This window comes from Perognathus longimembris, chromosome 1 (genome assembly GCF_023159225.1).
Source record: "Perognathus longimembris pacificus isolate PPM17 chromosome 1, ASM2315922v1, whole genome shotgun sequence".
NCBI classification, from domain to species: domain Eukaryota; kingdom Metazoa; phylum Chordata; class Mammalia; order Rodentia; family Heteromyidae; genus Perognathus; species Perognathus longimembris.
The window spans coordinates 162,493,621-162,509,022 of NC_063161.1; the positions used below are offsets into that span (position 1 = coordinate 162,493,621).

At 55.5% G+C, this 15,402-nt stretch overlaps 1 protein-coding gene across 1 annotated transcript in view; it reads right to left on the reverse strand.

The window, feature by feature from the left end:
* Positions 1-15,402, reverse strand: part of Exd3 (exonuclease 3'-5' domain containing 3) — a 78,734-nt gene that overhangs the window by 62,860 nt on the left and 472 nt on the right. Inside the window, 1 exon segment of the mRNA XM_048346861.1 lies at positions 4,817-4,899. Coding sequence (XP_048202818.1) covers positions 4,817-4,871 — 55 coding nt within the window. The 5' untranslated portion in view covers positions 4,872-4,899.

A 15,402-nucleotide genomic window follows, 5' to 3' on the forward strand; every position in this document is an offset into this window, starting at 1 on the left:
ACATGCCCAGAAGAGGGGCCCAGGAAGACGGCCTGACCCACTTGCTGTGCCCATGCTGCAGACAGGGGCAAGCAGCTCAGAGGTGGAAGCCAAGTGGGCAGTGACCCAGGGGGCAGGGACAGCAAGGATGGGTAGAACTCATTCCCTGGGCCTCAGGATGACCCACAGACAGGGTGTATGTGTGGAAGGGTTGCACTTCACAATGAGACCTTTTTATCTGTAAAGCAATCTCCTATTTGCAAGATGAAGCCACCCTATCGACAGCATGCCAACTGTCAGGCGGTGCCTACGCTTTGTTCCCTGCACATGCGCTGAAAACGTGAGGACTCGATGTGATTTAAAAACAGAAGCTCTAGGGGCTGGGGATATGGCCTAGTGGCAAGAGTGCTTGCCTCGTATACATGAAGCCCTGGGTTCGATTCCCCAGCACCACATATATAGAATACGGCCAGAAATGGTGCTGTGCTCAAGGGGCAGAGTGCTAGCCTTGAGCAAAAGGAGGCCAGGGACAGTGCTCAGGCCCTGAGTCCAAGGCCCAGGACTGGCAAAAAAAAAAAAAACAGAAGCTCTAGGCTAGCCTTGAGCATAAAAGCTCAGAGACAATGCCCAGGCTCTTGTTTAAGCCCCAGGACCAGCACACACACATACACACAGCACCACCGCCAACAGCAACAGCAAAAACCAGAGGTTCTACATTTCCAGGTGGGAAGTCTGAGGCTGACGACCCAACTCCCTGGATCAGACACTTTCTATGCTCTGCCCTACCTATCATGGCCCCACTTGTGTCTCTTGGGCTTTCTGAGGGAGGAGTTTGCTGCTTCTCCCATGCCCCACCGACTGTGCCCAGCCCAGTAGTGGTAGAATCCCAGGAAAACCAAACAAACATAGCCACATCTCTGTTAAACCCCAGTGGCCCAGCCTTTTGGAGTCAAAGCCAAAGTCCATCATGTCTAGCCTCTTCCCTGTGTCGCTGGAATTCCAGCCTCTGGACTAGGGCCACCCTTCCCTTGACATGACCTCTCCACCCAGCCCCGAGAATCCTCTTCCTCTTGACATTTCCCTGTGGGCCTGGTCATTTCCTCCCAGTGCTGGGGCCCAGGGACAGTGACTGTCCCACAGTGGTGTAGCCCAGTGTGTGACAGGGTCCTTTGGTGACCCTCAAGGTCAGGGCCAGTCCTGCGTGGACGAAGAGGTCACCAGCCCATGCAACCATGGGAGACCCTGGAAGCCCTCACAGTCTCTCAGGCCAAGGCTGGAGGGTCCACAGCAGGTGTGGGCAGGGGCAGGGCTCCGCATGCGGGCACCACAGGGCATGGGCAGGGGGCCGCAGCAGGTGTGGGCAGGGGCAGGGCTCCGCATGCGGGCACCACAGGGCATGGGCAGGGGGCCGCAGCAGGTGTGGGCAGGGGCCCACAGGGCAGGGGCAGGGGGCCGCAGCAGGTGTGGGCAGGGGCCCACAGGGCATGGGCAGGGGGCCGCAGCAGGTGTGGGCAGGGGCCCACAGGGCATGGGCAGGGGGCCGCAGCAGGTGTGGGCAGGGGCAGGGCTCCGCATGCGGGCACCACAGGGCATGGGCAGGGGGCCGCAGCAGGTGTGGGCAGGGGCCCACAGGGCATGGGCAGGGGGCCGCAGCAGGTGTGGGCAGGGGCAGGGCTCCGCATGCGGGCACCACAGGGCATGGGCAGGGGGCCGCAGCAGGTGTGGGCAGGGGCCCACAGGGCAGGGGCAGGGGGCCGCAGCAGGTGTGGGCAGGGGCCCACAGGGCAGGGGCAGGGGGCCGCAGCAGGTGTGGGCAGGGGCAGGGCTCCGCATGCAGGCATGGCCAGGGAGCCATAGCAGATGTGGGCAGGGCCCTGCATGCAGGCACCATGGGGCACGGCCGGGGCCCGAGCCATGCTGACGCACATCGCAAACAATCACTGCTTCCTGTTCGCATGACATAAGAAAAACAGGATGCTGAGAGGCATTTATCTGAAAGAGTAAGATAAGCAAGTCTGTGACATTCTGTATAGTCTGAGCTTGGCAGCAAGGGGAAGCCTAGGAGGGGCTGCGGGAGCCCCTCAGTGGGGGCTGTACCCCAGCTCCCCAGGACACCACACGGGAGCCCTGGGGCGCACATCCTCAGTGGGGGATACCCCAGCTTCCCAGGCAGAGGACACCACGTGGGAACTCCGGGCTGAGAGGCCAGGGGTCTCCTGCCCCTGCGGGCCGGCTAGGTCCCAATGCAGCCCATGTTCTTCGGAGCTGGCATCTGGGGCCTTTCATGCACACCTTCATGCCTCTGGCCCACACCTTCTCACCCCAGACCTGGGGTCAGGCCACACCCAAGTTCACAACTAACACTGCACAGACATCCTGGGCCTGCGGGCCAGACAGCAGGTCTGGAATGGAAAGACAGATGGCTTCTGGCCAGAGTCCGACCCCTGACCCTCTGTCCCACTCTCCAAGAACATGTGTAGTAGGGTCAGATGCCGCCCCAGGGAGGCAGGAACGCTGAAGTTAAAGAAGAAACAGCTCACAGATTCCTCCCATAGTCCATGTCTAGTCCCAGAAGCACCCAGCTCAGGAGCCCAGTGGCAGCCGCCCCTGCACATGTTCCAGAGGGCCACCTGGGTCATGCGGGGTGGCCCTGGCCCTGACGAGCCCCCTCCCCAGGTCCCCACCCTTGCACCAGCGACACAAGCTGCAGGCCACGCTCTGAGACGGCCAGTGGGAGATGGGGCCACAGGGGCACCTGGGGCAGAAAAAGATACCACTTCACCCACAAAGCTCCCAGCACCCAGGCCCTTGGGGAACTCCATGCAAAGCAGAAAGGGACACAGGACCCGGCCGTCTCCTGAAGTCACTCCATCCTCATCTCACAGCTGGGAGGAAGTAAACGCCAAGGGGCCTTGCACCCATGGGGCGGGGGGCAGCTGCCCTGGTGCCTCCCATCCACAGTCCTGCAGGGCATGCGCTCCAGGAAGCCACCTGGAGCGGGTCCCGGCCCCTGCCACACAGCTGAGTCTGGGCTGGCACTGGCTGGCACGGCTGGTCTGCAGGCCACTCTGCCCAGAGAGGACTGATGGTCAGGCCCCAGGGCTCCCACCCAGATCCGACGAAGTACTCTGCCACTAGGGCTGCTTCTGGGTCATCGCCACATCCTGCTCTGCAGCCTCCCACCCCTCGGACAATGGCTGGGAGGGGCAGAGAGCCTGAGGAAGGCCAGCACCATGAACACCACCAGTGTGGAACCCTCTGCGCCCTCTCATTGAGCTGCCATCCTGGAGTTGCCTTCTGGCCTGTCCAGGAAGGGTATACAGGTCCTCTGCCAAAGCAGGGGCAGGCCCTCTCTGTAGTCCAACCCATTTCTAGTCTCAGATCCCATCAGATCTGCTGTGCTGAAGGGATCTAGTCCTCTTCCTGCCCTATTGGGATGGGTGTGTCTGACGTCCACAGAGGCAGCCATGTTCACCTGCCCTGGTGTCCCTCATGGTGGTCATCTCATTTGGGAAGTGAGATGATCCAGTCCCTGGAAGGCCAGTGGCCAGACTCTGGCAGTGCTCTGCCACAGGAGACCGCATGCTCCCCACTGCACCAGGGCAATGACACAACCACTGGCAGTCACTGCACAGCTGCTCGCTTGCACACCCGCTGGCTAATGCCATCTGTGGAGCTAAGGGCCTGAGAAGTAACTCAGCATTAAGCAAGAGCCAGCTATCTGCCACCAGCAGCCCCCACTTGCTGTTCAACAGCAGGTCAAAGAAGCAAAGGAGTTGTGAGCAGGCCACCAGGTGCGCGACCGCTCTGTGTTCCAGAAGATACCAACGCTGCCTCGGGCGATGGAAGGGACCAACTCAGGCCCAGGGGTAGGTATACCGGAAAAGTGAGTTGCCCTGCCCAGCTAGTGCGAAGCTCTTGGGCAAGAGGTTGTCTCCAAATGGACTTGGTTTATGTCCTGTACAGGGGCAGAGGTCCCCCCAAAATGAGCTCAGAGTCGAGGGGGCAGGTGAGCAGTGGGTCCTGCCATTCTCAGGCCCAGATTGGATACCAGTGCTGGCCTTGCCCAACAATGTGGGGCTCAGTGATGACAGGCACAGCAGCCAGGTTGAGTCCAGGACAGGGAGAGGCCTGGCACGTCCAGTGTCCCGGCCTCCCCTAGGCCCAGCAATGCCTGGTTACCCAGGCTTCCCAGGGCCCTGGGTCTCTTCTTCTGTTCGACACTGGCCTGATGGCTAGAACCAGTTCCCCAACACTGTGACCTAGTTTGGAGGCCACTGTGGGGAGTACTGAGAGCCAGCCACTGCTGGCACAGAGGCATGCTGGAGGTCTGCGCCCAGCTCGTGGGTGGACACCTCCTATCTCAGAGTGGAGATGTCCCCAGACAGTTCCTCTAGCCCAGCATGTCTTAGGGCTGCCTATGGGGGAGGACAGGGCAGCTCCTCATGGACAGGGTCCAGCAACAAGATCGAGCAGTGCCTGGTCAGACTGGTTTTTCAGACATAGCCCCATTTCCTCTTTCTTGTTCTCAGCAGGATATACCAATGCTTTTGTCAGCCTAGAGCCCTGAGGTGTAAGACTGCATGTGGGGTACTGCACTGGGCTCAGACAAGTTTGCTCTCCCGACAGCTGCCCCACAATACCCCCTCCAGTCTTGGTCTCTGTCGGGAGGCATACATAGTTAGCTTACCCCTCGGCAAAACTTGCCAAGCCAGCAGCTATCCCAAAGTCACTGCAGTGCCGGGGTGCTGGAAGCCACCCCTGGGACAGAGGGAGGCCCCCGGTCACCAAGGCCCCTTCCCATCCCCGTCCTGACATTCCCCACCCGCCGGCTCACCTGTGCGGCAGCACGAGCTGGAAGTAGGAGCACCAGCGGAGCTTCCTGGGTCCATTTCTGGCCACAGCTCAAGGACTGAGGAACTGCAAGGAAAGGATCATTAGGACTCGGTTCCCCACAGGCAGAGGCGTCCTCCTTGCAGCCCTGGGTAGCGGATGAAGAGCACCCAAGGGGTGGTGGCTGCTCAGGCCCCAGGTGCAAGTGCAGGGCCTTCCTGCTGCCTCTCACAGACAGCACAACTGGTCTGCCACATACGGATACCACATGGTAGTCCTGGCCCGGCACGAGCCCTCTCTAGGAGGGCAGTGGCAGGCAGGACCCCAGGTGGCCTCCAGAGACCTGGGGAGGGTGGCGTACAATACTGTAATAGACACAAGGTTTACTTTGACATTCTGGACCCAGGCGCAGGTGAGAAGGAAACTGCTTCCACAGTTCTTGCCTGGAACACACACGTTTGTGCCTCTTCTCCATGAGATTGCGTTCCAAGACCAAGACCTCCAAGGCTGCTGGAGACCAGGGGCATTCCCAAACCCACGGCTCTCACTCCCTCTCACCCTGGGGGTTCTTGGGTTTAAACTCAGTGCCTTGTGCTTGCTACACAGTTGCTCTGTCACGTAAGCCATGCTCAGCCCTTTTTGCTTTCATTATTGTTCTGATGCAGTCTCACATTTATGCACTGGTATCCTGGGTCCCAAGTAGCTGGGATAACAGGCATGTACTATCACACCCAACTTTGATTGGTTGAGAGAGTGTCTCAAACTTTTTGCTTGGGTTGGCCCTGAATTGTAATCCTCCTGATTTCCACCTCTGTGTGGATAGAATTACAGTATGAGCCACAAGTCTGGTTCACTTTTCCATCTTAACTAGGCACTTAACATATACTGTGGCTATAACTTTTTGTTTTGTTTTGTTTTTTTGGCCAGTCCTGGGGCTTGGACTCAGGGCCTGAGCACTGTCCCTGGCTTCTTATTTTGCTCAAGGCTAGCACTCTGCCACTTGAGCCACAGCGCCCCCTCTGGCCATTTTCTGTATATGTGGTGCTGGGGAATCGAACCCAGGGCCTCATGTATATGAGGCAGGCACTCTTGCCACTAGGCCATATCCCCAGCCCCTGTGGCTATAACTTTTGCAGTGTGAGTTGCAACAGCAGAACTAGCATGAATGCCATTTCCCTTCTTCACAATTTCATAGAAGACACACTCTTCCTGTAGCTCTTAGCAACTTCAGCACAAAGTTTTCACTTTATTAAGTCAAGACCTTCTACCTTCTCACTTAAAGGAGGCACGACTTCTCTTTGGCATGTCAGAAGCCTGACCTCTCCACTCTTCCTCCTCAAGATCTTTATTAAGGATATGAATAGGGTTACTGGAACAACTCTGAGGTCCCACCACGGCGACCCAGGCAGCAAGCAAGGTGGCACACAGTACGGATGCCAGGGCGTTGGAAGTAGGGACAGCAAGACTGCAGCAGCTGTGCAGAATAGTGCACAACTTAAAATCTAGGAAGTGTTCATTTCTGGAACTTCCCATTTAGTATTTGTGATTCATAATTGACCACTAAGTTACTGCTTGGGTTTTCGGTTTACTAAACAACTTCCCCAATGAAATGTGAGGAAATACATCTGTCATTCTGAGACAGAATAGAAGAACCTAACTCTTCCTACCAGAGAGCAGGGGTATCCTAGACCAAGAACAAGAAACGGAACCCCAGCCTTAGACCACGAGCAACCGACGAAACCCCAGCCCTGGACCACGAGCAACAGACGGAACCCCAGCCCCAGACCAAAAGCAACAGACGGAACCCCAGCCTTAGACCACGAGCAACAGACGGAACCCCAGCCCTGGACCAAGAGCAACAGACAGAACCCCAGCCCCGGATCAAAAGCAACAGAGGGAACCCAGCCCCAGACCAAGAGCAACAGACGGAACCCCAGCCCCACTGATGCCTCTAGTAGTGTCCAGGTAGGAAGGACACATCTCCCTAGGATCCAGGCTCCAGGGAGGGGCGGTTAGCTCTTGGATTCAAATCCAACTCCCTCTGCACCAGGGCTGCAACTGGACAACCAACTCATTGGGCAAGCTTCCCAGGGCCTCTGAGGACCCAGAGTTGCTGGGCACAGCCAAGGGGCCCTGAGTCCCCAGCATAGGGTGGCCACGGCAGCCCCTCCTGCATACCTGAGTTTTTCAGGCTCCTGACAATTCTGTCTTGTGATTCAGGAAATGGAAGGATTCTTGGCAGAAAGGAAATTGCTTCAGGCATAACTCTCACTTTTTGTTTTGTTTTTTGCCAGTCCTAGGCCTTGGACTCAGGGCCTGAGCACTGTCCCTGGCTTCTTTTTGCTCAGGGCTAGCACTCTGCCACTTGAGCCACAGCGCCAGTTCTGGCTATTTCTATATGTGGTCCTGAGGAATCGAACCCAGGAGCACTTTACCACTAGGCCATATTCCCAGCCCCATAACTCTCACTTTTTAAAGTAGTAAAACTTAGAACTTCTCTCTATTGTTGGTTTTCCCCATCTCTTCCCAGGATTGCCGTTTTCTTGTATCATGTGGCGGCAGCGTGAGTTCCTGGCACAAGTCAACTTCAGCTGACAGCGTGGCAGGACCCGGCCCCTCCTGCTGGTGGGGAGGGGCGGGTGTCCAGGCATGCAGCCCCAGCCTAGTACCCACCCATCCAAGCCCTAAGCCCCTTGGTGGGGACCACAGCTCTCAGTCCCGGCTCCTGCCTGCATCTGGATGCCAGACAGATGATCCTTGTGGTCTTAAGAATAAGCCAGTCTTCTGGGATAGATATTTAGAAGCAATATTTTATATGTACATAATACAATTTTCAAGTGCCTTTCTATTCACATTTCTCGATGTTACTGGCGTACGTAGATGTAATGCTATGAAAAAAAATCATTTATTTATTTTTGTTTTATTTTTGCAGAGCTGATGACCAAACTCAGGGCCTTGCACTTGCCAAGCAAGTGCTCTTCCACTGAGTTAAATCTCCAACTCATATTCATTATTTTTTGTTTGTTTAAGTAAAGCAAAGCATGGTAGCCCCAGCACCCAGGAGGATGACATGGGGCCTACTTGAGCCCAGCAAGTGGAGACCAGCCTGGGTAACACAGTGAGTCCCTGTCTAAAATAAAACAAACCAAAAGCGAAGACAAGAACAAAAAGGCAGTGAAGCCCCCGAGCGGAACCAGGTGCCAGGAAGACATGGCTGGCGGGGGCAGCTAGTAGGATGTTGGCATGCTCCCCAGCAGAGCCAGCGCCAGTGGTGTTTGATGAGCAAACAAGTTCCATCCCGCAGGCATTCCATGCTGCTTCCAGAACTCTCTCTGGGGCTCCCACTGCTTCTCCAAGGCCTAGGACTCTGGCACAAACACAGTCGAGAACTACAGCCCTTCCCAGACAGCCAGACAGCGGGATGGCCATTCAGGTACAAGAACTTGCCCTGGTAGGCTCAGGCTCCCAGAGAAGTCCAGAGCCAAGGCTGCCCGGGCCTCCCCAGCCCCCACACTGGAGGGTCCACCCCTGCGGTCAGCAGGACCGGGAGCTGCTCAGGCACAGCACACTGGGAAGGGCATAAGGCTCCCAGCTCCCGCCTGCCTTCGTGCAACAGCCCCAGGAAGCTCCCGGCCAGTCTCTGGTCTCTGGGCCCCTCTGCTGGTGGGACTCGGTGGTGCCTCCCCCCACCCCCAACCACCACCACCCAGGGGCCAGGCAGGGCCAGAGCATTTCCAAATGGGGCTCTTCTTCATGAAGCGGGCACTCGGCCTTCCCTGCCTGCACACCAGGTCCCTGCCCACCAGGATGCAGGGCCCACAGCACCCAGTGCCCCGACCCTAACCTGCCTAGGCACAGCGCCTTGGGGTCTTCTTGTCCGTCCATTATTAAAGGCCTTTTCTGGGAGTCACGTGGACTGTTTGACCCCATGGGAGCCACCCCAGTGGAGCCCCACTGAGTGTCCTCACCCCTTCTCCAGGACCCCTCGGGCCCCTGCTATGCAGAGGACCCAGACAACAAAGTTGAGAGAAGACCCTTGGGGGACCCCTGGGAGGACCATGAGGACCTGGGAGCCCTCCTCCCCTCCCCTCAGCCCCAGAAGGTCCCTGAGGACATGGGGGCTTCACCCACCCCCCTCAGAGGATCCCAGTCCTCTGGAGCAGGAGTCCCATGGCGCCCCACTCTGCCGGCCTGAGGACCACAGCCCCAGTCCTGGTGGTGGAGGTGGAGTCTACTCCAGCAGTGGCGCCTCACTGGCATTACAGTCTCAACACAGCGCAGGAAGCCGCTGAGCTACCCAATGCAGACTTTCTTCCAGATCCCACTGAACACGCACCACACCTGCCTGTGATCCCAGGGCCCTCAGCTGAGGGTGAGTGCTGGGCAAAGCCCTGCTAAGGCCGACTCCAGGGTGACCCGCTGGGCGTGCACTGCCCCCACCCCACCAAGGCCAATTCTAGGGTGACCCGCTGGGCCTCCACTGCCCCCACCCCACCCAGGCCGACTCCAAGGTGACCTGCTGGGCCTCCACTGCCCCCACCCCACCCAGGCTGACTCCAGGGCTCCCCCCTGGGCCTCCACTCCCCCCACCCCACCAAGGCCGACTCCAGGGCTCCCTGCTGGGCCTCCACTGCCCCACCCCACCAAGGCCAATTCCAGGGTGACCCGCTGTGCCTCCACTGCCCCACCCCACCAAGGCCGACTCCAGGGTGACCCGCTGGGCCTCCACTGCCCCACCCCACCAAGGCCGACTCCAGGGTGACCCGCTGGGCCTCCACTGCCCCCAACCCACCAAGGCCGACTCCAGGGTGACCTGCTGGGCCTCCACTGCCCCACCCCACCAAGGCCGACTCCAGGGTGACCCGCTGGGCCTCCACTGCCTCACCCCACCAAGGCCGACTCCAGGGTGACCCGCTGGGCCTCCACTGCCCCACCCCACCAAGGCCGACTCCAGGGTGACCCGCTGGGCCTCCACTGCCCCATCCCACCAAGGCCGAGTCCAGGGTGACCCCTCTACGTCTTCATCAGACTCCTTCTAAAGGACTCTATACAGCCAAAGCACCTTATTTTTTTTATGACACCAATTTCTGCCAACACAATGGTAAAATGGTCAGAGGTTCTGCATGTTCAGGCTTTCTTTGCTCTCCTTGCTTGTCCTTCTCTCTGTCTCTGTCATCCTTCACCCCTGTGCCTGCCAGGCCTATGTGGTTGACAGGATGGGGGTAGACATCTCCTCTAGAAAGGTGACGTTCCTTGTCCTGTAGCAGTCCAATCTGTCTCTGTCTCTCTCTCCTTCCCTAAGTGAGCACCCGCACTGTTAGTGTGCCCCTTCCTTTCTGCTTGCCTGTCTTGTCTGCTTGCTTACTTACTTACCCAATAAAGACCCACCAAGTTTTCTTACCATTGCGACTTGCCCAGAAGTTCACCATCTTGACCATGTGGTGGGTTTTCACGTGACCCCCCCCCCCCACCCTAGCACCAGGCTTATACTTCCTCTACCCATTTAGAAAATGGTCAAAGTTCAGTTTGTATGCTAACGTGCAAAGCTATGTCATGGTTATCTGTAAACAAATTTTGTTGCTGGCAAAAGTACTCATTTTTAAGCTTTGGTTTTTCTAGTACTGACCACATGGTTCTACCATGCAATGGGCAAAATGTCTTTTGCCACTGGAATTCCATGAAAACTTATAGCCGACTTTTTTTTAAAACCTAACCATGCCTTTAAACTTTTTGTATAAGTACGTGAATGTGCTCAAAACAACTTCTTAAAAACTGTCATCATGGTCTGAGAAAGTCTTTTCTACCAAACTAAAGTGCGTCTGTCTTAAATACTGGTATTTTTTGATACTGATGTTTCCTGAAATTATTAAGAAGGGCAGTTTTAAACTCAACCACAAAGAAGATCATCAGATTTAGGTGAGAACAAATGTAAAGTCAAAGTTCACTTAAGTGTCTGTTTATGTCAAAGTCCTTCAAATGAATACTTGCTAACTCAAATGCTATTTGTCACTGTCTAATGTGTTTCCCATGTATGTGAGATGCCTTGGATACAGAGCTGACTAGTATTTCTTAATTAGTATCCTAAAGTGCTATATTCAGTTAAAAATTAACTAGATTGTTTAATCAGTCTCAGCTTCAACTCTCAACAGGACCACAACTGAGTTTTGTTATTACAAATTTGACTCTGTAGCATTTACAGTCAGACTCACAGAGGGACAGATGACTCTTAGAAGTTTGTCAGATGTAACTTTTATTCTTAATAAGTTCCAGGTTAAACCCTGCTTAAAAACTATTTCTATTGATCTCCTTGTTGCTTCAATTGGACATAAAAAGGGTCTCTTGGCATTGACTCTTGCCTAATCTGTCAGTCACCTCCTCCCCAATGTGGGACATATCCAGTCAATTGGGACATGCCATCCCAGCAATGGGCAAAAACACCAAATGCAACATCCGCCCACCAACAAGAAAAGACCTAGACCCACTGAGACAGAGCTAGCCCTGGCAATGAGGAGTAAATCAACCAGAGGCAGCTGGAAAGAACTACACAGATAAGAGGGGATAGTGTCAGATCCTAAATGGAGTCTCTTTGTGCTTGTTTTTCAAAACTAACCAGAACCAGGAGGTCAAAAGAAAATGGCTCATAAGCATGCCTATCTAGTGCCCATACCTGTCTATCTTCTAACTGGGCAGGAACTTATGTCTATTACCTGCTATTCCTATTTATAGTGGGTCTCCCATCCATACTCTATAGTCCAGGAAATGTTCAAAGCCTCCCACTGTTGGGGGGCTTTGGACTGGCTCCATCTCAGATTACTTAGGGAGGGCGGAGGCTGGCTCCATCTCCACTAAGATCTCCCCCACCCCCGAGCTCCAGGGTTGAGCAACAGTAACCTCACCCCCCGACCCCCGCCAAATCCGTGAGTCCCCGGGTCTGGGCTGCGGCCCTGGCCAGTCAGTTTTCTTTTTACTTCCCCCCAAAATCCATCTTTTTGCTTGAGACTGTCTCTGAGTGGTGGGTGGACTCTTGGATGGACAGGGACTCCCCTCCCTTGAACCCCATAACACCACCAGTCCCGTAACCACTCCAATTCAGCCCGTTTCTAACTATTCTTTTTTTTTTTTGCCAGTCCTGAGGCTTTGACTCAGGGCCTCAGCACTGTCCCTGGCTTCTTTTTGCTCAGGGATAGCACTCTGCCACTTGAGCCACAGCGCCACTTCTGGCCGTTTTCTGTATATGTGGTGCTGGGGAATCGAACCCAGGGCTTCATGTATACGAGGTGAGCACTTTTACCACTAGGCCATATTCCCAGCCCTCTGACTATTCTTAACCAGTCCACTATGCTCTCCCCTGCCTACTTGCCAGCTGTTAATCAGTTAGTAGCAGTTAGGGATATGATCCCCCACTCCAGGATCACCTGGAACACAGGAGACAGGAACTAGCCAAGTCATCCAACCTCTCTTTGCCATCCTTCCTTCTGCCATTTGTAGGCCCTCGAATATTGCTCAGCCCTGCCTAGTAAGACTTCTTTCAGATTTCATCCAAGGGTACATACATGCCTTCACCACTAAGGAACTGTTACTGCCTCTCCTGGACCGGACAACATCTCTGCTGTTTACTCCTAAAGCCAACATCCTTGCCAGCAGGAGGAAGCCAGTGAGAGTTGGTGTCCCTTCATCATTACCAAAAGGCTGGGATATGAGGAGCTCCTGATCCTCCTGCCTTGGCCTTCCAGGTGTGCCCTGCCCCCCACCCCACCTGACTTATGCACAAATGTTTTCGTAGACATGTTTCCATTTCCTTGAGGAGCCGGTGGGCCATTGCACAGTGCTTGTCACCATGGACAGAAGCCAAGCTCCCGCGGGGGGTGCACAGGGGCCACGTACCCACAGCCTCTTTCCTCTTCCTTGGTGGGCTACCTGGGTACCAGAAGCTCAGGTCCCCACTCCACTCGATGACTGAGTATCTGTTCCGTGGGAACCCGTTTTGTGCGGGGGCCATGAGGTCTGCCAAAGAGAATTGGAATACCATTCTCTGACTCTCAGAAGGCTGAGAATAGCCTGAAGAAGATCTATTGCTCTTAGCATTAGAAAGGCCACAGATTCTCCCCAGCTTCCAGACTTCCCTAGACCTTGGAGCCAGGCAGGAGCCTATCCAAATTGAGTTTGTTTGCTGCTCACCTTCACCCGTTTTCAGCAAGTCACCAATCCTAGGATTGTTTCCCCCATCCTGGTGTTGGTAACTTCTAAGAGACTGCTATCTTGCTTTATGCACGTACTCCCCTATTTGATGATTAATAAAAGCCCTTTTCATTGGATCCTCTGGGTCTGTTGCTGAAGTCAGGTCCCCTGGCACCCCAAAACCAGTTCCGTGGTCCAGTCTCCCTCATTGCTTTGCTCCCGGCCACGGTGGGACAAGGTGCTCAAGGCAGTTTGCAACATGTTCTTTCAGGTCCTTCTAGGGTCAGACCATGTTAGACCCTCAAGGGGTCTCAGATGCACCGAGGGGTGGGTAGCAGGAAGGGAGGTGCTCAGGTTGGGTAGAACACAGGGTGTTTTTATGGTTGTTGTTGTTTTGTTTTTGCCAGTCGTGGAGGTTGAACTCAGGGCCTGAGCACTGTTCCTGGCTTCTTTTTGCTCAAGACTAGCACTCTACCTCTTGAGCCACAGTGCCACATCTGGCTTTTTCCATATATGTGGTGAGGAATCGAACCCAGGGCTTCATGTATACAAGGCAAGCACTCTACCTCTAGGCCATATTCCAAACCAGAACACAGGTTTTACCTCAAGTCCACAAAGTTGACCCAGTGCTTCTTCCACAGGGACCCAGGACCACCAGGACTGCCCAGTGTACTGCTCATGCTCACTGTTGTCAGTCCCAGGAAGCCAGGTATTTACTGCCTATACCACCTGGCCTCAGGACAAGGCAGCACACACTGCCTGCCTGGTACACACCCATCCTCAACCGCAAGGGAGGCCCAGCAGGCTCCCTCAGCACCATGGGCAATGCTCCACTCTGTGAGGAGCTCCTTCACCCTCATCCCTACCCCAAGGTCCCCAACCTGAAGGATTTTGGCCCAAGTAGTTGCTCCGTGTACAGGGGAGTACAGACAAGTAGCTACTACATTGACAAAATCAGCAAGAAGAGGGTTGCCTCATAGGACCTACAGTTTACTGCCATTCTCTCAGGAATGGAAGGGTAAACTGACCCCCAACCCTACCAAGAACCATGCCTGAAGGCCCCATGTCCTCCAAGCAGGCAGGAAGGCCAGCTGCACGTCCTGGTGGCCTTTGAACATATTTACACCCAAGCATCACCCAGTGGGCAATTTGGCAGGCAGGCAAACCCCAGGCCTGGCTCCTGAGGCCATCAACTTGACTTCAGTGTCCTACACTAGGCCAACACCTGCCCACAGGGACATTCAGGAATACACAGCCATAAGAGCTCCAGCCTGGTGGGAGCCATTGTAGGCACCTTCCCCGCCACTGAAGGACATTCCAGGTCATGCCCTGCTTTCTCAGGTGCCTCTAACCAAAGGCCTGATGCCCTAGGTCTCCTCCATCTCCACACCTGTGAATCTTGGTTTGCCTGGCTTTCAGTTTCTCTGAGCCTGGTTTTCCCCATCTCCCCAGTAGGGTGTCCAAGAGCCCCCTGCTATGGACATCCTGCTCATGCTGTAAAGGGCACAGCAACAGAGGGCACAGGAGGGTGTTAACCGGGTGAGGACACGGCTAAGACCAGTGCTGGATGTGGCTGCCGCCCAGGTCAATAAGCCAGTGGAGTTATCCCTAAACCACCTGTGTGCACAGGCAAAGGAAACTCCTGTGAGAGGTAACAAATGACAGACAACCGTGCCTCGCTCTTGCGGGCAGTGCTGAGGAAGTAAATGCAGGCTGCAGACTCCAGGCACAGCCCCCTTCCTCCCACCCTCCAGACTCTGCTCTGGCTTCCGGCTGGTATCTCAGCTGCACCTCCCACTTTCTCTCAAGGTTTACAAGGGGAAAAGAAGCCATTCTCAAGGGACACCCTGCCACTCAGGTGAGAGTCGCATGAGAGTGATGAAACCAGAGGGAAACACTTCTGCCCCACTGTAGAACCTGCAGGCAGGACACGAACCACTTAGCACTGCTCCTCATGGTGGCTGCCCCCTGGCCCGCCCCTGCCTCCCTCAGCCCACAGGTGGAGGCTTGGGGACACAGGGCCCTGGACATCCCCGATCGGTAAGCTTTCTAAAAGCCGAGGCCTTGCAGATGCTCTGGCTGGGTTCTTACAATGGCTTGCCTCACTGGAACTGAGCTTGCCATTTTACTTGAGAGCCAAAGCCCTCTAGTTACACAGGACCTAGGCCCCCAGTCCCAACAGAGCCGGGGCAAGATGGACGGGGGTCAGTTACGGGTGGAGAGGGCTGCTTGGTTTGGGCAAGGTGGGGGTGAGTTTCCCAAGTCAACTGGGCCAGGCCCTGAGCTCTAGTGAAGGTGCTTGTAAGGGGAGATTCACACTTGAATCAGCGCCTCTGGAGCAGAGCAGACACCCCTCCACGGCTTCGGATCGTGCCCGTCCCCACCCGGTCCTCCGCGCTCCTCCGTTTCTGT